Consider the following 20,679-nt stretch of genomic DNA (forward strand, 5'->3'; position numbering starts at 1 on the left):
TTACAACTCAAGTGAGATTGGAGGGGCAGAGAGGGAGTTGAAATCATAAAAATATGCTACTCATTACTTCCATAAAATTTGATATTACAGATTTAATTTTGTTAAAGATGCTTGAGCTGAACCTACAGCTACCAGCATAAAAAAAAAGCAGCTAAATTTTCTATTGTAGCAAATGTAATCCCAATCCTACAACAATTTGCCTAGTGCATTAAACTCTAAACACATATTGAAGTGACTGGACACTTAATGCTTTCTGAGGTCCAACTCTGAAATGAGTGTGGAAAGTGATGTGGAGAGAGGCTTGGACCCAAAATAAACAGCAAAAAACAAACAGAAAACCATTGAAAATTAAATACACATTTTGAATAATTTCTCTTTCAAAAGATTTTATTGAAGGAACAATGAAAGGAGTGTGTGAAGCCTAACAATGTATTGTGTTGTTATTCCAGGCTTCATCAGCAGTTTCTTGATGTTTGGAAAGTTCTGAGACCCACCCTGTTGGACTGCTTGTAACCAGTGCCTAAGACTGCAAAAAAGTACGCGTGGAAGAACCTTTCCTTGAAGCGTGTCCATCTCAATATTGTGGAAACTCCGCACAAGCCTTGCAAGGCAGGAGAGCAATTTGTGCTTCTGTTGACGCTCGTGTGTAAACTCTGCTTCTTATGCACTCCAGCACCCCTATCAGTTCCTTGTTCTCCTTCACCAGCCCTGCAGTGAAAAGGCTGCTGGGCTGGAAACAAGGAGATGAAGAGGAAAAGTGGGCAGAAAAAGCTGTTGATTCCTTGGTGAAGAAGTTAAAGAAGAAAAAAGGTGCCATGGAAGAACTGGAAAGGGCTCTGAGCTGCCCGGGTCAGCCCAGTAAATGTGTCACGATCCCACGTTCCTTGGATGGGCGGCTGCAGGTGTCTCACCGCAAGGGGCTTCCCCACGTCATCTACTGCAGAGTGTGGCGCTGGCCTGATTTACAGTCTCACCATGAGTTGAAACCACTGGAATGTTGTGAGTTCCCGTTCGGCTCAAAACAGAAAGAAGTGTGCATTAACCCGTACCACTACCGGCGAGTGGAAACACCAGGTAATTATATGATCTGCAAACGATTCGCATCTCTCTCTTAGCTCTTGCATTGGCAGGTAGAGTCTTGGTGCATCCTACTGAGTTGTGCTGTAGAATCTGAAAAGGCAGGCTTCGGTTGATGGAAGGACCTTGGGTCTTTCATTTTCGACAGCTGGGTGTGCGAAGCCCCTTGCCCCGCGGGGTCCATGAGGAGCCCCTCGCCGCATGGGGCCCGTGCGGAGCCCTTTGCCCCGCGGGGTCCGCGTCCCACCAGACCCCGGGATGCCCGGATCTTGTCCAGGGTGCTGAAAGCTGCTGCTCCTCGGGGGTGAGTGCTGGCCACTCTGGGAATGCTCCCCCTGCAAACTGGTGTCCATCTGCATGGAGTCTAGGCACCAGCCTAGGCTTGCCACCGTGGCTAGATTTATAGCTCATTCTCTGAAAAGTGACAATCAATGCATTAAATGTGTCCGTGGCTCTCTCTTTAGAGTTGCAGTAAGGTGGCTTATTCTGCTGTGGATATGAAACCAGGTCAGTTGATTCTTCCTAAAATGCCTGATGGCCTGCTTTCAGTGGGATGTACTTACCTGAGTGGATCATTTATGTGAAATAAATCCCCCAAGTTCCCATAAAACTTTGAATTTTTCCATTGAGATCCTCTTTAAACCGGACTCAATCAGTACTGAAAACTTATGAACTCACTGAAGGATCGCTTAACTGGGCTTTGTGTCAGTGAAACAGCTGTTAAAAAATTATAGTGTTCAGTGCTGACTTCTTTAGGGATCTTAGAAAGCAGGGCTGGCAGAGAACTTGAGCAGTCATCCTGTTCTCTTCTATCCCTACTCCCAAAACAAAACAAATTACCAGGTACATTCCTGACAGATGTTTTTCTAATAAGCTCTAAAAATCCCATGTGATAGAGGCTCCACAACCTCCCCGGGCAAATGAATCTATTGCTTTGCTATCCTTACAGTTCAAAATTATTTCTAATGTCTAACCTAGCTCTCCCTTGCTGCCAAAAATCACAGTAATTTAATTTACTAATGGATATGGTTGGTAAGTATATACTTATTATTCTGTGATTACTCTTTGTCTGGCATGAACTTTACTCTGAGGTGACATTAGGATCAGATAAGTGAACCGTGGGATGTTTCTTTTCACACAGATGAAATAAGGGAAAGACATCTGTTAACATTTGTTAAACAACAGGGGCTGCTCCCTTTTCTGGTAATCCTTCCTCTGCAGTGGAGCTGTCATTTGGAAGTTGTATCTGAACTGCTGTAAACATTGCCACAACTAAAATTTTACAGCTGCAGTGAGTGGTGCTTGTCATCAGCAGTTTTCAGTGGAAAGAGCTGATCTCCTGCCTTGCTCAAATAAACTCTTCAAGAATCTAAGAAAAGATGCTCATAAAATATCCTATTTTGTGTATCTTTCTCTTTGAAGGCTGCAGTCTTAGTGTCTTCTCATTTTGTCTGGTGTAACTCCAGTGTAGTTCATGGAGTCTCCTCAGTGCCGTAGCTGACAACACTGCACAGTGCTGTCTTTAACCCTGTTCTTCTCATCTGTTCAGTGCCCGCCAACAAACACTAGTACTGGGATAATTCAGCAGCTGCTAAATGGCTGCCAAAGCTGCTTGTCCTGAACCTGAAACTCAGGAGGTTTCAGCTGTGAACGTGTCTCTGTCATTTGTCTGTGCAGCAGACTGGCTGCATCTCTACAAGTAAATGAGATGAGGCCAAGGTGCGGGTTTGTGTGTTGCTGAGTTGGTAGAGAGCTCCCGGGCACAGCTTCGACCCATGGGAACTCACATGGACCAGCCGTTCTCAGGGTGCAGGACTTGGCCCATGGGATGGGCTTCGGGCACTTTGGACATGCCCACCGTGTTCTGGAGGTGAAAGAGAGCGCAGCTGCGGGGATGCAGGCTCTGCCGTGCAGCTTCTCCACAGGACCTGGGAATTGTTCTTGGGCTGTCGTATTCACCCCTACTGTTCTTCTTAGGAGCTGAAGCTAACGAGTGAGTCACGTCCCTGCTAAAGATGAGGTGCAACAAGGAATACAACCTCCTTGGGCGTGCTGGGTCAGCGGCAGGAAAGAGAACTTACACCACGGCAAGTGGCAGCAGTGCGGCTCTGGGCCAGAGGCAGTTAGAAAGCAGTGCTGCAAGGAGGTGGTGGTGAGGCTGGAGAAGACATGGGCTTCAGGAGAAAGTGGTAGCAGAGTGATCACAGAAAGGGCTGGGAGTGTTGATCTACATGCCAATCTGTTTAGACAACAGTCCTCTTTTAACTACAGGAAATCTGCATCTTGGCTCTTGGTGATTTTAGGCTTACATGAGATTCTCTGCGTCTCATCTGCTGGAACTAAAGAATCCACTCACAAAAGTAGTCAGCAGTGCATTTCTTTATAATCCACAAGCCAGTTTTATTTTCATACAAGTGTCCATCCTTAGGGGCTCACTATCAGTCACTGTAGTCCATCTTCTTGAGTCAACCACTCCGTGACCAGATCCATTAATTTTTTTTCAGAGTGAATGAGTAGTGTCAAAGATGGAAGGGCCTCACCCTTTTCTCTAATGACCTGGCAGATCCCTAGACCTCTGTTATGAGAGAGCAGCTTTAAGCTCTGGACTGAAATTCAGGGGTTTCATTATGTCTGCTGTGTCCTCAGGTTGCCCAGCCATGTCCTAGTGTATGCTGACCAATACCATGCAGATTATGCATAGCTTTTATGGCTGCTACCAGTGTCCACAGCAGATTTCTTCTCAGGTCTGCTGAGCAGCAGGTGCCATTTGGAAAAAAACAGCAAATATTTCCTGTATTTGTGCAACATCCCACTGCAGAGATGGGCTATGCCACCTAGCCTAAAAGAGATCAGTGTGGTGGTTAGACTCTGCTTCCCCCTTTATTGTTTTGCCTCGAAGAGCTGGTCAGAAATCTGAATGGTTTGTTGTTGGGAGAAGCTGCAGTTTCAGAAAAATACAGAAGCTGCCTAAACATGTACCGTATTATTTTTAAATGATATCATTCATGTGTAGATATTGCAGATTCTAGTGTGCACCATTGCTGTAGACAGCAGGAGCCTAAATTAACTTCTGAGTTAGACTGATTGCTTTCATCAAGCCTGAGTGGGACTAAGATGTGGTAGCCTCCCAGTAGGAAGACCACCTGCTGATCTTACTGTTGGCCATGTGTTTGGTGTTTATGAGTGGTCATGGGCATAGGGAACAGATGGATCTCGCTGAAGGGTAGGTCTCCAAAGGTAGTAAACTCTGCAGAGCTGGGCTGATGTGTGAGAAATTGCAGTGTGGATTTTGTACCTAGAATTAAACTGTGAGGCACATGATAGTTTGCTTGCTGGCACCTGAAGTCACAGGCTCTGGGCACAGCCATGTTTCCAGCAAGAACTGTTACAGGTAAAGGGAACAGGAGAAAGCCTGGTGCAGAGAAGGCAGTGGGAGGACTCAGAACATGACCATATGTGTCTTCAGTTGAACAAAGATCAATACTTGGGCATGCATAGAAGGAAGGATCCACCCGTGGTTCTTGGTGGAGAATAGCAGGTAGAAGAAAAGGACCCCATTGAGTGGAGACAACACAGACAAGTTATGAGGACAAACAGGTCTCAGTGCGCTCAGTCACTGTGTTCCGTGCCTCTGGTCACACTTCCTTCAGAGTGGCTGAGGCCTGGAGGCCGGCAACTGTTACCAAAAGGACAAGGACAACAAGGCCCTCTGGGGAGCTTCCAGCCACAAACAAGAAAATCTCTGAATTCCTCACCACCACAGAGGCTTTAGCCCTCTGGGCAGCCACAGAGCAGTCAGTGGAAAGATTGAGTGAGGTGGCAAAAATTGTACAGCAGAGCAGAAATTAAGAGTACCCTGGTCAGAGCTGGGAAGGAGTTCAGGGCTTGAAAACTCCTCATGCTGAGTCATTCAGGGCAAGTCAAAGACTTTCCCCGGCAAGTGCTGTTCACACACCCAGATTCTCAGCTTTCATTTAGAGAAGGAGTTGCGTTGAGCTCTCACAGGGTTGAAGAAAGCTGCTTCCTCAGCGGTGGTACCCGCAGCGTTGCTGTAGCACAGATGTCCCTTGCTCAGCGCTTCTGCTGAGTGCAAAGGGATCACCAGTTCCCCATTTTTTAAGGCTGATGGTCAGAGCTGGCTGGGCAGCAGCAGACCTGGAAAGCGTTGTACCAGTTTGATGGAGCAGCAGAGGAAAACTCCACAAGCAGCAGCAGCTCGCAGTCTGGAGCTGCTCACAGGAACATGGGGTGGGAGGGATCCAGCTCACCAAAACCATGTCTGCAGTGGTGGTACTGGTCTTGTCCCAATACAGAGCAGTGAGAGAGTCTATTTGTCTCTGCTGGCTATGAAGAGATCCATAGGTGACTGAGCAATGCATCTCAGATGTGAAAACCTGTATTGCCTCTACGGGTCCTACCTGGAGAGTCTAGGAAATCCAAAAAGCTAAAGAAGCAGTAAAGAAGCTGAAATACCTTTCCCTACTGAAGGACTTAAGAGAGTGGCAACAAAATCTTCATCCCACAGAAAAGGGCATATCAGAGGCAGAAGAAAAGAAAGTCTCCAGAGCACCATCCTCGTACTGGCCAGAAGCTAATTAGAAATGTGTTGGACCAGAGAAGGATCTACATATAATCTCTAACGGGTATCCCAGTGCTTTTGTTTCCAGGCAGGTAAGAAGATAACTTCTGCAATGAACTCTCATCATCAGTCCAATCTTTTGTGTGTTTTTAGGGCTCAGCTCTTCAGTTCATGAGTGACCGGCAAATTCCCAAGTGGTATGTGCCTGTGGGTGGGCAGGAGCGTGGTTTAACCCTGTCCCAGCTGCAGCACAGTGCCACGTCAAGCCAGAAGCTGTAAACCTGCCATTGGTACCAGGCACTGGTCCTCCTCCTCCTCCTGCCTGCAAACTGACCCAGCTCTGCACAATGCATGTGCACTGAGGGTGCACTCCAAGGAGAGTGTTCCTACAGCCTCTTCTCATGCACATGTTTTGCATTATCTGTATATTATTTGGTTTATAGCAGTTGTTCCACTCTGTCATTATACTGGATAAATGAGAGTGAGTTGTAATTAAACTGTTAGCCAGCCTACCTAAAAAGAATGTGCCTTACCTTGACAGAGCTTTTGGGCCCAAACAATATGTTAAAACACGTTCAAACCATATATTACTGTCAGCATTTATAACTGAGAGCACACATTGCTGTTTGTTTCTGTAAGCTAGTAAGGGCAGACTGAAAGATTATGTGCTGCTGGGTTTTAGGCCAGAGGAGCCTGGACACTAGGTCAATAAATACAAGCCTGCTGAATTGTTCCCAGTGTTGGGACAATTCATCTTTGTCACAGTAACTCAGATTGCCTCCTTATCTTCTCTGGTGGCTTTTAGATCTGCACAATAGCAACTGGGGATTTTTTCTCCCTACCTGTGTTTATGGCCTTAACTGAGATAATTAGACACTATGTGAACTGGTAACTAACAGAGAAATCTTGGAGTACATGAATTGCCCATTGTGGGTGCTGTTCTCCCCACAAAGACTATGGGGAGCCCAGTTAAAACCTCAAGCTGAAGTCCCATATTCAGAACTATTTAGCAAGCCTCTTTGTGTTCCAGCCTAGAGACTGTATCTTCATAAGTAACAAACTAGTTGGATTTTCTGAAGTCTTTTGACTCCAATTCTGCTCTCACTCCTGATATGTCAGGATCCAAAATAATTTGGGTCAACTTTAGGTTTCTCAATGCAGCAGTGCTGTTAACAGCACTGACAGTATGAGATGTCAGTGAAGAGAAGCAACATCTTCTATTAGACCAATTTTTACAGGGATTGATTTGGATTTCAGTTTTCTGACCTGCGTTTTTCATGTCTTAACTACTAACCATTGTCATTTGCCTCCTCATGCCACATCTTTTCTAACAGTATTGCAAGAGCTAAATTAATATTGCCACAATATTTGAATTGCCATTTACATTTCCTTTTAAAGATCTGGCTGGCAGCATTTTCAAGTACCTGAAAACCTTTTAAATATGGTGTTTGGCTTCAGGTCTGTGCTTCCTTTTGCCCATCTGTAAAACACTAGTAGTAAAATAGGCAGTGCGTTGCAAAGCACTATTAATTGTTATTAAACTTAGTTGTGGTTTTGGCGAATCCTAGTGATAATATTTAGCAAACTCCTGACATGTTCAGTCTTACAGGAAGGAAGAGGTAATTTTGAGAGGGAGAAATGTGCCATTTGCATTTCTGTATGAGGGCTGTGTGCACATGCCGTACCTGTGAATTTTTTGATGCCTTGCTCAAGTCAGAAATGAGTCCATATTTTGCACATGGAATTGCTGCAACTGGCTGCAAATATGGGAAAAAAAAGGTCCAAGAATCAGCCTTTGATTCTTGTTTTTGGACAGGTTTATTTCCCTTCAATGACTTGTATATAGACAGCAATATTTGGGCAGCATGGAATATGCTTCTTTTTAACTTACGAGGAGATAAACTTTCAAGAGTGCAGTTTTAACCAGATTCTTTTCTTGTTCTTATTTTCAGTCCTACCTCCTGTACTCGTTCCAAGACACAGCGAGTTCAACCCTCACCTCAGCCTCCTTGCCAAGTTCCGAAACACTTCTCTGCACAGCGAGCCACTGATGCCGCACAATGCCACATATCCTGAGTCTTTCCAGCATCCTCCATGCACCCCTTTTCCATCATCACCCAGCCACATGTTCTCCCAGTCGCCTAACAGCATCAGCTACCCCAACTCCCCAGGGAGCTCTTCTGGACCAGGAAGTCCCTATCAGCTCACGGGTAAGAATGAGCTTTCAGACATCCCGACTGAGGCAGTCAAGGTTCTTGCCAGGGCCTGGGGTCAGGTGCCAATTCTGTGTGCTCCCCCAAGCCTGTAGCTACAGATTGAACTGTTGGACAGGATGGATTTGGAATGTGATTTCTTGCGACTGTCTTTTAGTATTGACTCCCACTCCTTTTGACGGATGCTCAAGTGACTAAGAATTGTAGTCATCCCACTCCTAGAAGTGCCTGGATGAGATTTCATGCTTACTGTAAGGGGAAAGTTGAAGAGTGGAGCAGGTGTGCCTGGCCGCCTTCTGCCTGAAGCTGCCCATCCAAGCTTCTGATACTGTCCACAGAAAAGAGCACTTGCAAGACCTAAGGCACCCCTGACTGAGATGGTCAGAGTAGGGACCTTTAGAAACCCCATCGAGAGACAGGATAAAATAGGAAGACTGGTACACAGAAATATTTTTTAATGTATGGTGATCCCACTGACTGTATAAACTTCAGGAAACGAAGATGTTTAACCATCTGGCCCAACACTTGGTGAAGCCACCAGGCAAATTCCTATGGCTTTGGAACATGTTTCATCAGCTCCACAGTTCAGAGGTCGGCAGAGTTATGTCACTCAGATGGCTTGCCTTGTGAACTCCTTACTTAGTAGTGTTCTAATTACCTGAGAATATAACTATGCTTTTGCTGTTAAATATACTAAGAAGGTGTCAAGCAACACAGCTAAGAGCTGGCTTTAATATCAAACCATGGTTCACATTCTCTTCTGCACTTTGTTGTAACTCTCAAATAGTTTCAATGATCTTTTTCACAAAGATGAATTCAGGTTAGAATCTTGTAGCTTAATGTTTTAATGTCTCAACTACCAAGTATTTAAATTCATGTCCTTAATGACATGCCTGTTTTGATTTTAAGTGCAAGAAAGGTGTTCATTTTTACAAGGTATTTGTAGTATTTGAACTTCCTTTTAAGCTGGACACTTTCAACACAATGTGATATTTTTTCTTCCCTCTCCATTCATTGAATGGGCCTTCATTTATTCCTTTTCTAGATCTGTACTTCAGATTAAATAATATTTAGCAACATAGAAACATTTCAGCAAGTAGTAGGACTTGTTTGTCTTCTCCCATCTTTTTCTTTCACCTCTGTGTAACCAAGCTGGATTCAGTGGAGCTGGTCCTGACAGGTAAATCAGGCCCATTTCAACTATGTAATGACTCTGGCTCGTGCATTTAACTGAAGCTGAAACCTTGCAAAGCTACTTAAAAATGGAAGTGGCTCAACCTGAGCTTCAGTATGTCACACCACACGGCATGCTGATAAGCATAATTTGCCTGCGTAACAATCGGGGATGGAAGACTATCTAAAGCAAACTGGAGTTACATCAAGAACCTTGAGTGGGATTGGTGTGATCAAATATAGATGTCAACAATGCAAATTTTTACATCTCATGCAATTGTCTGTACTCTCTGTGTAATCAGTGGAGAAAAGCAGGCACTCCTACAAAAAGATTCATTGCATCTTAAGGTATATGTCTGAAGTAGCTGTGGTGCCCTGTGTCTGCAGGTCCCTGTTTTTTCTTAGTGGGTATAAGGAGAGCTTATGATAGACATCAAAAATACCTATACAACCACATTATAGTCCTTTCTGTGACTTGTATTCTCTTCCACTCTTTCTTGATCTTGTTATGCTATTCTAGCTTTTTGCATTTTCTGTGGGAGGGTTATGTCATCTATATATTAAAAATATAATATATTATATGAAATTCCTAAATCCTGAACAATGCTTAAATAGAATAACATTCCTGTGCAGTACTTACTTGGAAGATTCAGTGATTGTCTTATGAGACAGTCCACATTTATCCACTCTGGATGAAGTTACTCTGTTTTGAGGACCAGCCAACAGACCCGAACACAAGAGGAAATTTCAAGCTGGAGCCAAGTTAAACCCTGGTCTTCTTAAAGAGACCCCTAATCCTGCAAGCTTGTATATGGCTATAATTTACACATAAGTCTACTGAGTTTCTGTTCAATTGAATAGAACTACCTGCTTTTAGTGCTTATGCAGTGAATGGCAACATTTTCTGATATGAAAATGAGGTCCTTTTTTCTTTGTCTTTCTGAAACCTCCTGTCTTTCTTGAGAATCCCCACTATAGAGTCACCTTCTGTTTTCTAGCTTACTGTGCCATGAATGAAACAAATCAGGAGTGGGGCAGGTTGTGAGTTGATACTTTTTCTCCATATTTTTTCACCACATCCATTGCTCTTTGATGGGAAACTGAACAAACCAGAGGAGGGCCAGCCTTCCCTTGTAGGACAGAGGTGAAAAGAGCAAATCTGGAGGGAGTTTTGCCAACTCTGACTTTAGAGTATAAAGGCTTTCCATAGGCTTTTTTTGTAGCCTATGAAGAAAGACAGGTTTTTCCTGGAGGATCAGTTAAAGTTAGCTTCTGCTCTTAGATGATCTTCTTCAAGCTTTAGATTTGCAAGGGAAGTCTGGAATGGAAGGATCAAACTGTGTTACTTTCTTAGGGTAAAAACTGGTATTAACAGAGAGCTTGACTGGACACCGGGCTAGGCCTGAGGTGGTTCTGACTGTCCCTCTTTCTTTCAAGTGCAGCATGTCCAACATGACAGCCCTTCCTTCCCGTCCTCCCTGAACATGTAATGAGCTTAACCTGGAGACTGAAGGGAGGTCAGGTTCAGATTTGTGGTCTGTTTCTAGCCCTTGTCCAGCTAAACAATGCGGAAGTAGTGTTAAGTATCCACCAGAAAAAGCCGGGGAGAATTTACCAATGTATTGATTTAGGTGTCTTTTCTTTCTTTTTGTTCTTTGCTTTTTTCTAATAGTGGAAACTCCACCCCCACCTTACCATGCAAGAGAACCTCCAGGAACCCACAATGGGCGGTCAATGGATGCAATAGCTGAAAGTCAACTAGTGCTGTCTTTGCCCAATGGAGGTAAATCAGCCGATGGAGAATCTGAAAGTAAATAACCATTTGTACTATTCTTCCAATAAAAACTGTTAAGCAAAAAAATTGTTTGAACAAAAAGGTTCAGTGATGTGTAATAACAGGTTTTGCAGTAAGGCTGCATACTAGACGCATCCATTAGCTAGCAGAATAGGTTGATTTAAGAATTCAGTGAATTATGTGTGAAGTTACAGGGTTTAGACTTTATTTGCATCCATGGACTATTACAGTTAGAAAGCTGTTAATGAAAGCAAACACTGTTATCTACATTGTAAAGACAAAGATATCAAATCAAGGATGGTGAGGCAATATAACACACAAGAGCATTATCGATATCAGAACTGATTTCTTTATCACCTTCAGTTCTGGGTTTCAAGTGCTTTTAAGCCTTGTGGTTGGGACCTTTCTTACTGCCTGTCTTTGTGTTAACGTTACATTGCTGGCTGGCTAGAAAAGAAAAGGAAATCTAGTGAAGTCCAAAGAGATTTTTACGGAAGGCCAAACTCTTTGTCCTCATGTAAGAATGCTTTAGTGGGAGAGGGCATGGGTGTCAAAGTAGAAGGGTCTGGGATCCTCCTTGCTCCCCTCAAAGCAACTTCATGACCCCTCCATCATGGTCTGCAATCTCCAGACTAGTACTGGCAGGTGATGCCTCCACCATTCAAAGCCCAAGGGGAAATGAACCCTCTGCTGCGTTTTCCTTTGGCTTCCTGCTACTGCAGAGGTAAAACCACCGTTGTTCTTTTAGTCCAGCATATTCTAGTCCTAAACAGATGTCCTTTGTGGCATGAGGACTGAAAACTGTGCACACATGTGCGCATTAAAAAAAATAATGCCAGCCTTCTGAAACAGCGAGGAACATGCATGTAGCACAGAACTGGAGCAGAAGGAAGATGAGGGTAATATTGCTAGTTACAGGTGGCTATACAGAGTGGCCAGATAGTTATCAGACACCAACGCTTTTAGATAAATTGTCAAGATACTTCAGTCTCTTTACCATAGATTGCGATCCCTGATCACTGCCTCAGTGAATATTAGTTGGAAGTTTATTAGAGGTTATGCACAGAGGTGCTCTGGGGGCAGGAGGTCTCACATGCCTGTGGTGGGCAGGCAGGATAAGGTTTCCCACTAATTCCTGTAGGATGAATGAGGCTCAGAGATTCTGTTACATTTTTGAGTCTTTCTCTGAGTTAGAAAACCTGGGAAGGGGTAGATCCAAAAGAAATTACCTCGCTGACATTTCTGCTTATGGCCCCACGTGGAAGCGGAAGGCCCCAAAGCATGCAGAAAATTGGGGGGAGTGATTGACTACTTCTGAACTTCGGAGTTTGGTATTAGGCTGAAGTCCTGGCTCAGTTTTGACTTGCTTTGAGCCCATCTGTCATCCCTAGCTTCTGCTGGTGTGCAGAACAGATGTATCCTTTACTATTTTCAGTGTAGAAATTGGGCCCTGGCTCAGCAAGGAATGTCAGCATGTGCTTCATTTAATGCAGTGCAGTTATCGCTTTTAAGAACAAGTGGGACTCCTCAGAGGCTTAGAGTTAAGCTGGTGTATCAGGCCTTTGCATGTTTGGGGCTTCAGTCATAAAATTAAGAAGAAACAGAAGCTGCTGTTCAGATAAAGCCTGACATAAGTGACTGTTCAGATGAAGAGCCAAGGGGTGGTGATTGGGAGGAAGGGAGGAAAGGAAACAGAGAATGATTGTTTAAAAAAATATTACTGAAACCTGAGCAGCTGATTAATTTTATTTTCTACAGACTTTCGGCCTGTTTGCTATGAGGAACCCCAACACTGGTGTTCAGTTGCCTACTATGAACTCAACAACCGGGTAGGGGAGACTTTCCAGGCCTCCTCTCGAAGTATCCTTATAGATGGATTTACAGATCCCTCAAACAACAAAAACAGGTTCTGCCTGGGGCTGCTCTCAAATGTAAACCGCAACTCTACTATAGAAAACACCAGGAGACACATAGGAAAAGGTAAGAAGAAATCCCTTCTCATTGTGAATATTCAGAGCTTGAAAGAACCGTGTATTGCATTAACAAACCTAGCTGTTTTGTCAGATGTCCTTGTCTTAAAACCAAAGCTCTGAAATTACTTCTGAAATAGAAGAAAAACAGCTGATGCTTTTCTGACTGCTCCTTAGAAAAACTATTTACTTGGCCAGCAAAGAGAAAAATGTTGTTTATAGTTGTGTGTTCTAATTTAGCAGTATATATTTTCATTTTATTTATTAGAGCTTCTGGCAACTGGGAATATTGCCATTGAAATGCCACTAAAAGGATAATTGCTGGTGCCTCGGGGCTGGTTCTCCTACTACCAAATAACAAAGGGAGATGGATGAAACACTTAGTAGTTATTTAGCTGAAGAACTCTACCAGCGTTGCCTTTGTAGCTTTTTCTCCCCTAACAGTCTGATCCCTTGTCTTGCCAACTTCTCGACAGTAAAACTAAGTTTTGGATTGTCCCTCCAGCAGTTCTCCTTGTCTGCTCCACTTCTGGTGGACACATACCCTGTGCACACAGGATCATACGCTACTGGTGACAAGTACAAGGAGACCTGACCTGGACACGCCTGGCCACACACACTCTGTCCCAGCTCACTAGGGCCGTGTAGGCCCTGGTGTTCTCCCAGAACTTACTGTTGTTTGTGGTGGTGAGTCAGAAGCCCTGTACCAGCCACTTCTTCCTGCGGATGAAGCTTTGCCCGTTCTGGTATATCCAGTCTAGACTCATTATCTTGCCAACCCAGCCTCTCACCAGTAGCTGCCTGGGAATGGATTTCCCACTGGGCTAATTAACTCTAATTGTTCCACACCTATTATCTTGTCAACCTCACCTCATTTCCCAGGCCTAGAGCAGTATTTTAATTGGCTCTTGATAGTCTAGCATTGAATGACTGAATACGAGGAAGCTCTGAGACAAATGTGGCACAGTTTTTCCAACAACAGTGAAACTGAAGGTGAGCGCAGGAGATGTTGCACTGAGCTCTTGCACTTTTCTCCAGAAGGGAAAGCACTTGTGTTGCAGATGCGCTGTGTGAAGCCGGTGTGATGCTACAAGTGTCTGCCATAGCACTTTGTTGCGAGGGGTGGCAATGAGTTGTACTTCTAGTTCTAACTTACTCCAAAAATAAAGCAAAGCTTCTCCATCAGCATAAGCTGTCAAAGGGGTGTAGATCAAAGCTGAGCCCAGCCCTAAAGGAAGAATGACGAAAGACCCCAGTCAAAGCTGTTGTTTGGCGATGTTACATCCTATGACTTTCTGCCCGAAAAGAGGAAGAGACAGAACAGAAAGAAAATGAGGTAAATGCTAATGGTCTTCATCCATTCAAATCCCAAGATCTATCTTAATTGATTAAAAGCCCTTTAAAGTCTTACACTAGGAATCTGCCCAAGGGAAGGGAGCAGGTTGCCCAGAGAGGAGCTTAGTATATCAGAGATCCTTAATTTTACTGCTCTTCCCTGTTCATGCAAATCTTGAAAAAAACATGTTCAAGTGAAGTAGAAGTGGCACCAGTACCGGCCTGCAGAAGAGCACAGAGCTCCGAAAGTGTGTATTTCAAAGGTGTGCTGGACAGATGAAAGCTACTGAAATGGATACAATTGTCACATGTTAACAGGAGAGAAAAAAGAGTGAGTAAACAAGATTAGCTCAGTAGGATAAGGATATGTGATTGAATTGTCATCTAGTGTATCAGCATGAAATGGTTTCCTGGAAATACCACATCAAAGCTAAAAACAATCCAGAACACAATGCAACATCTACTAGCAATTGGACGTGTTTCAGCAGTCAGACTTCAAGGACAAAAAGGGGACTTCAGAGTGTCAAAAAGATGTGGATGCTTGGAGACTGCTGAATGCCCAATTTCTGCAGAGAGCAATGAAATCCCACTAAAACATATGGACCCTGGATTTGATCGTCTACAAATATGTATTCAGCTGCTTGGCTTCCTTGAGGGTGCTTGTCTCTGGTGAATGAATACCAGAAGAATGGAAATACACACTGAAATTTCATTACTGCTATATTTATTGCTTTTAAAAAGTCCACAGGGAAAAAACAAATTGTAGCCTCTGCTTTCAGAAGTGGCTTTGGTGTTTTTGTTATTGCAGTACACAGTTTTGGGCAATGCCTTTGAAAGCATTCATTTTTTTTCAGAATTTGAGTTACTCAATATACTCTGAAACTCCAGCCTTTAAAATTCTTCACCTTAGCACCCAGAAGTGTGGTCACCCTAAATCAGTATCCACACCTGAAGATCTGAAATGTGATGAACATTTATGTCCTTATTCTTCTCTCCCTACCCTGTGTTCTCACTCGATCTCTTTATTTCAGGAAGTTATATGGACCCCGTCAAGGTCAGCTGGGACCTTTGGGTTTTCAGTCCTTCCCTTTAGTCTGTCTTCCACAGCAGGGAAAGGAGACATGGGTCAAGCAATAGCAGTCACAAGGTGCAACATGCCATAGTGTTTGGTGCAGTTGTGCTGTAGCTGATGATGGCTCTAATGGAGCTGTCATCTCACCCATGTTCCCAGTGCAATATAGCATGTTCTCCGAGCCGCACCCCCCGCCACTCACATCTAATTTGGGATCTTGTGGATGCATAGAAGTAAAAGTCAAGTGATGGCTTGAAGACAGACTTTAAGGTTCCCGTCTGAGTCACCCTGGAAGTCTATGGGAGAGCATATTTTTCCCTGATTGCTTTCCCACTCAACCTGCTTTTCCCCAAGCCTTTCCCACTTCTGTTCAGACGCTGTTTTCATCCTGAGAATGTATTGCTGTCCCTTGCTGTCATGACCACAGAATGATGAATCAGACTGGGAATATGTAACCAGTCTTTTTTTGTATGACAATGGGTATAAAACTAATTACAACTGCATTATTAAAGCATAGTTATCACTAGCTTGGTAGGCATTACACTGAGACTCCGTGAACATGTGCATTTGTATGTAAGGCTTTGAATGCTGTACCTGGGAACAGATGGATTTTATTTTTATTTAGTGATGTTTTTTATGAGAACAAAGAACTGAGTTCTTCTACCTCTCTGGGCCATGGGAGGGGTTCATCTCACCTGATCTAGCCATGGGAAGGGTGAATGTCTAGGCATCTTCACAGGATCACTTGGCCCCCTTCAGGGTGTGGTTTCATGCTGACATTTAAGCAGTCTGGGTCCCTGTTGTCACACTTGCACTGATGAAGATCCCACTGCAAATAAATCTCCTTTTGTTTTGTTTTGCTTGTTTTTAAGTTTATGAGCTGATTCGGTTCCCCAGTCTGGATGGCTGCCCAGTCCCCAGCCGTTGCTGCCAGCCTGCAGGCAGGTGTGGGAAGAAGCAGCAGGGGCAGGGAACCAGAGACCTGTTCAGCACCTGCACAGGCTTCCACAGTGTCAGCTGGCTGTGAGCCTGCACTCTGTAGCAGATGGAGTGAATCATAGAATGTCCTGAGTTGGAAGGGACCCACAAGGATCATCAAGTCCAGCTCCTGTCCCTGCACAGGACAACCCCACAGGTCACACCATGTGTCTGAGGGCGTTGTCCAGTCTCCTCTTGAACACTGTCAGGCTTGGGGCTGTGACACCTCCCTGGGGAGCCTCTTCGGTGCCTGCCCTTCCTCCTCCCCTTGTGAGGAAGCTGCAGCCGCCATGAGGTCTCCCCTCAGTCTCCTCTTCTCCAGGCTGAACAAACCAAGTGACTTCAGCTACTCCTCATACAGCTTCACCTCCAAACCCTTCACCAACTTCATAGCCCTCTTCTGGATACTCTCCAGTAGCTTTATATCCTTTTTGTCCTGTGGCGCCCAGAACTGCACCCAGAGCTCCAGGTGAGGCCGCACCAGTGCAGAGCAGAGCGGGACAATCCCCTCCCTGCCCGGCTGGCAATGCTGGGCTGGATGCACCCAGGACACGGTTGCCCTCTTGGCTGCCAGGGACACTGCTGGCTCATGTTCAACTTGCCGTCGACCAGAACCCCCAGATCCCTCTCCATGGAGCTGCTCTTCAGCCTCTCGTCCCCCAGCCTGTATGTATAGCCAAGGTTGCTGTGTCCCAGGCGCAAAATCCGGCACTTACTCTTGTTGAAATTCATGTGGTTGGTGATTGCCCAGTTCTCCAATTTGTCCAGATCCCTCTGCACGGCCTCTCTGCCCTGGAGAGTGTCGACAGCTCCCCCTAGTTTTGTGTCGTCAGCAAACTTACTAAGCAATCCCTCAAGTCCTGAGTCTAAGCCATTTATAAAGACCATCTGGTCACAGTGCCTCTCATCATCTATCAGCTAGAGAAGGCATCTACACATTTAGCTTATACAAGATCCCTAACTTTAAGGTTGCCAAATTGGGCAAAGATAGACTCTCCCACCAATTTAGATATATTTTCATGCAAGCAGACATCCTGGGGGGGACCAGAGTATTGAATGGATAGAAATGCTTCCATCTTCATTTCTCCAAGGCATGGTAAAAATTTGAGAGTTAGCATTGGTAAGTCACTGGCACTGAAAAGTTCAGAAGGAGATCAATAATTTCCCTTGCTAAAGGTCACATTGAACAGGATCTGATGAGTAAGTCACATCATGTAAATACAAATACATGGTTCTGATGTGATAGATGAAGCAAAATACAGAAAAGCTGTTTTTAAGTACAAACCATGCCATGGTTGAATTGCATGAGATGGGATCCTGTAATAAAAAAATGGCATGCAATGAAGTGGGTCTTGGTCAGTGTGCATGTGCTCAACAGGGAAAATAGATTTGGATGCATAATGCATAACAGCTTTGTCAGTTCTTTGACAGTTTTGATCTATGCTTTGTGCATGGTTGACATATGTTTGACATTTATGTCAGCGTGTGTATGTATGTGTATGTGTCATAAAGTATTGTGCTGTTGGGTTGAAGTAAACCAGCCTTCACTGAGAAACAAGGCAGAACATCATGTGCCAAGTCTTTTTTCTCCTATAGCAGTACCTCAAAAAAGCATTTGTGACAACTTCCTCATAATGTTAGTGGGTCCGTTGTGCAGATATACACAAAGTTTACTGTCTTTTAAAAGGCATTATATAGACACTGAGTGCCTGGAATGATCCTGAGCTCGTATGCCCACATGAGTTAAAATAGTTAAAGAATTGGTGGTATAAAGTGTGTTGCAAACAATGGAGAAATAATACACGTTATTTTTTCTCTTCGAAGGTGTTCATCTTTACTATGTCGGTGGGGAAGTTTACGCTGAATGTGTCAGTGACAGCAGTATTTTTGTGCAAAGCCGCAACTGTAACTATCAGCACGGTTTCCACCCAGCCACCGTCTGCAAGATCCCCAGCGGCTGCAGCCTCAAGATCTTCAACAACCAGCTCTTCGCCCAGCTGCTTGCCCAGTCAGTCAATCATGGTTTTGAAGTGGTGTATGAGCTGACCAAGATGTGCACGATTCGAATGAGCTTTGTTAAAGTAAGGATTCTTTCTTTTCTCTTGCATTTCTTCAAAGGCAAATCCCATCATTTGCTAGCTTTGGTGCAAAACTGGACTCTATCAAATCGTTCCCAAGTGGGGATTTAGACACCCAAGTCACAAATAGCAATTCAGACTGCCCGTTTTCCAGTATTGCCTTAAGCTTCTAGGTGCTTAAAATCAGTAGCTTTTATGGTCCACCTGGAAATGTACTGGATTCCAAAAATTAGGTATTCCATAGGATTTTGTCCAAAATAAGCAGAGACTGAATGATGTTCCTGCATTGATTGCATGAAGAGCTCAAATTAGAGGGGCTTAGCAACATGTAAATGTTGTAGCACATATCTTAGGCATTTGTGATCTGTCCTGTCATTGCTGGTTTGCAATAGAGCTTGGTAGAGCCATAGATCTGAAAAGAATGTCCTTGTGTCTCTAGACTAATTTACATTCTCAGCATTACTATAGACTGGTATGTATGGTCTCACTGAGTCCTCCTTCAGCTCCCATTGTGCTTCCTGGGAACTGTCGTTTGCCACCTGTCTGATCTCTGGCAAGAGACTGTCTTAATTTCTGGTGACATTCACTCTGGCCAGCCACACTGCCAGAAGGGCTTCTTGTAAGCAGAATACAAAATCCAAAAGAACGTCTGACCTTCCCTCTGTTATTTGGAAGAGACAGGAGGCCACCAAATCCATTACTGTTTCCATGTCTTTTATATCTGAACTTTGCAGTCTAACTGCTCTGTGTGAGATCTACTAGTCTTTGTGGAGTTTCTTAAATCTTCTGAATGGCCTTCTCACCAGAATATCTCTTGACTGCTTTTAGCACTTAGGATTTACTTAGGTGCCTATTGTAGCATCTAAACCCCAGAGAATTGTGAGTATTTCGAGACTGTTTACAGATGCACTAGACTGACTTTCCCATAGTGCTGCTGGGGAGAGCTGGCAGAATGTTAAGCCTGCAAACTAGAGAAGTTGCCCCATTAGAAGCAAGTTGGTCCTGCTAGGTACCATAGCAAGCGGCTTGAGTATGTCCCTTTGTTTTGCAGATTTGGTTCTACACAAATGACTGAATCAAGCTGATTGAATTCACATATAAGATACTACAAAACTGCCTGAGGCTCGAGCCCAGTTCTCTTATGTTCTGCAAAGCAGATGAGTTGAGTCCCACACAGCTTTCTGCTTCTGACTCTTTCCAGCCATCCTTGGGGACCCTCCTCCTTAACTCTCCGAGAGCATTAAGGGTGCCTTGTAACTTTTCCCAAGAGTCCAAGCCAAACTCTACCCGTGACCACGCTGTTGCTTTTTTCTTGGGAAGGAACTGACATCTTGTTCACACGCAAGCATTAAGGGAAAAAAAGAAAGCCAGAAACCCAACAAACAATATTTTTGTTAATGGAAGACATGAATGGGCACGTTGTTTGTAAAGGCAGTGTAGCCAGTTACGCAATATTTTCATTATCTCAGCAACACAGGGGCAGTCTCTTTGATGTGTTATCTGCCTCCTTGCCCAGCACGGCAGCAGAAATGGTGGTGTTGATGCACTAAATAACGCTGCTGCCATATTATCACCTTGCTTTGTTGAAACAATAGCAGCCACTATAGTGCCTCAGGCACCAGAAGACCAGTGCAAGGAGTTATTTTGAACCCTTTCCCATGACCTCTGGAAAATGGCTATGCAAATCTCATGTAGGTTCTTCCTGCCTGGCCTGTAAAAACCCTTTCCTGTACTCAGTTGTCTCAAATTATTTCTCTCCCAAGGTGTGAGCCCTGTTGTGTTCAGTCTGGGGACCGGAATGCCTCTGGGTGTTGGGTATGCAATGCAGGGAGAAGCTTGTTGTCTGTCAGAGCCACACACCAGGAGCCCGCAGGTGCAGGGCAGGCCTATGGCTTCTCCCGTGATTCGTGACCAGGTGCTGCTCAGTCACCCACAGCCCTCAGGGCAAGCGGAGCCAAAGGGCTGGAGAACCTGCCTCCTGCCTCATCAGTGCTTGAGCTACCACCTGGGGAGGCAGGGATGGGTAGGGACCAAGACACGAGAAACTTGCCAGAACTGCATTATCTTCTGGAGGCAGGACATGGCACAGAGGGAAGCAAAGGTCCTGTCACCTCTGATACCCTTCGTGTGCCAACAGAGCAGCTGGGAGGAGCTCAGCCCTCAGGGAGATGTGAGTGTGTCATCAGTGAGAGCAGACAGCCATTTCCATCCCCTGAGCGCTGCTGGTAGCCAAAGTAGGATGGCCATTGTCCCTTCTCCACAGATGAGACAGCCGAAGCATGAGATGGAGAGTTTCTCCAAGCCACGGTCAGAACCCCATGCCCGCCCTTCCATGTTTCCCCAGGTTTTGGGGCTAAGGGGACGACCCAGCAGATGTGGCAGCTCAGCACTCTGGGACATGGCTGGACT

The 20,679-nt window shown here is 44.7% G+C and overlaps 1 protein-coding gene across 1 annotated transcript in view; it reads left to right on the top strand.

The window, feature by feature from the left end:
• Window positions 1-20,679, top strand: part of SMAD9 (SMAD family member 9) — a 44,098-nt gene that overhangs the window by 13,960 nt on the left and 9,459 nt on the right. Inside the window, exons 2-6 of the mRNA XM_065652643.1 lie at window positions 450-1,074; window positions 7,609-7,866; window positions 10,715-10,852; window positions 12,596-12,817; window positions 18,017-18,273. Of these exons, the coding sequence (XP_065508715.1) occupies window positions 663-1,074; window positions 7,609-7,866; window positions 10,715-10,852; window positions 12,596-12,817; window positions 18,017-18,273 (1,287 nt within the window). The 5' untranslated portion in view covers window positions 450-662. The remainder of the gene's footprint in view (window positions 1-449; window positions 1,075-7,608; window positions 7,867-10,714; window positions 10,853-12,595; window positions 12,818-18,016; window positions 18,274-20,679) is intronic.

This window comes from Caloenas nicobarica, chromosome 1 (genome assembly GCF_036013445.1).
Source record: "Caloenas nicobarica isolate bCalNic1 chromosome 1, bCalNic1.hap1, whole genome shotgun sequence".
Taxonomy (NCBI): domain Eukaryota; kingdom Metazoa; phylum Chordata; class Aves; order Columbiformes; family Columbidae; genus Caloenas; species Caloenas nicobarica.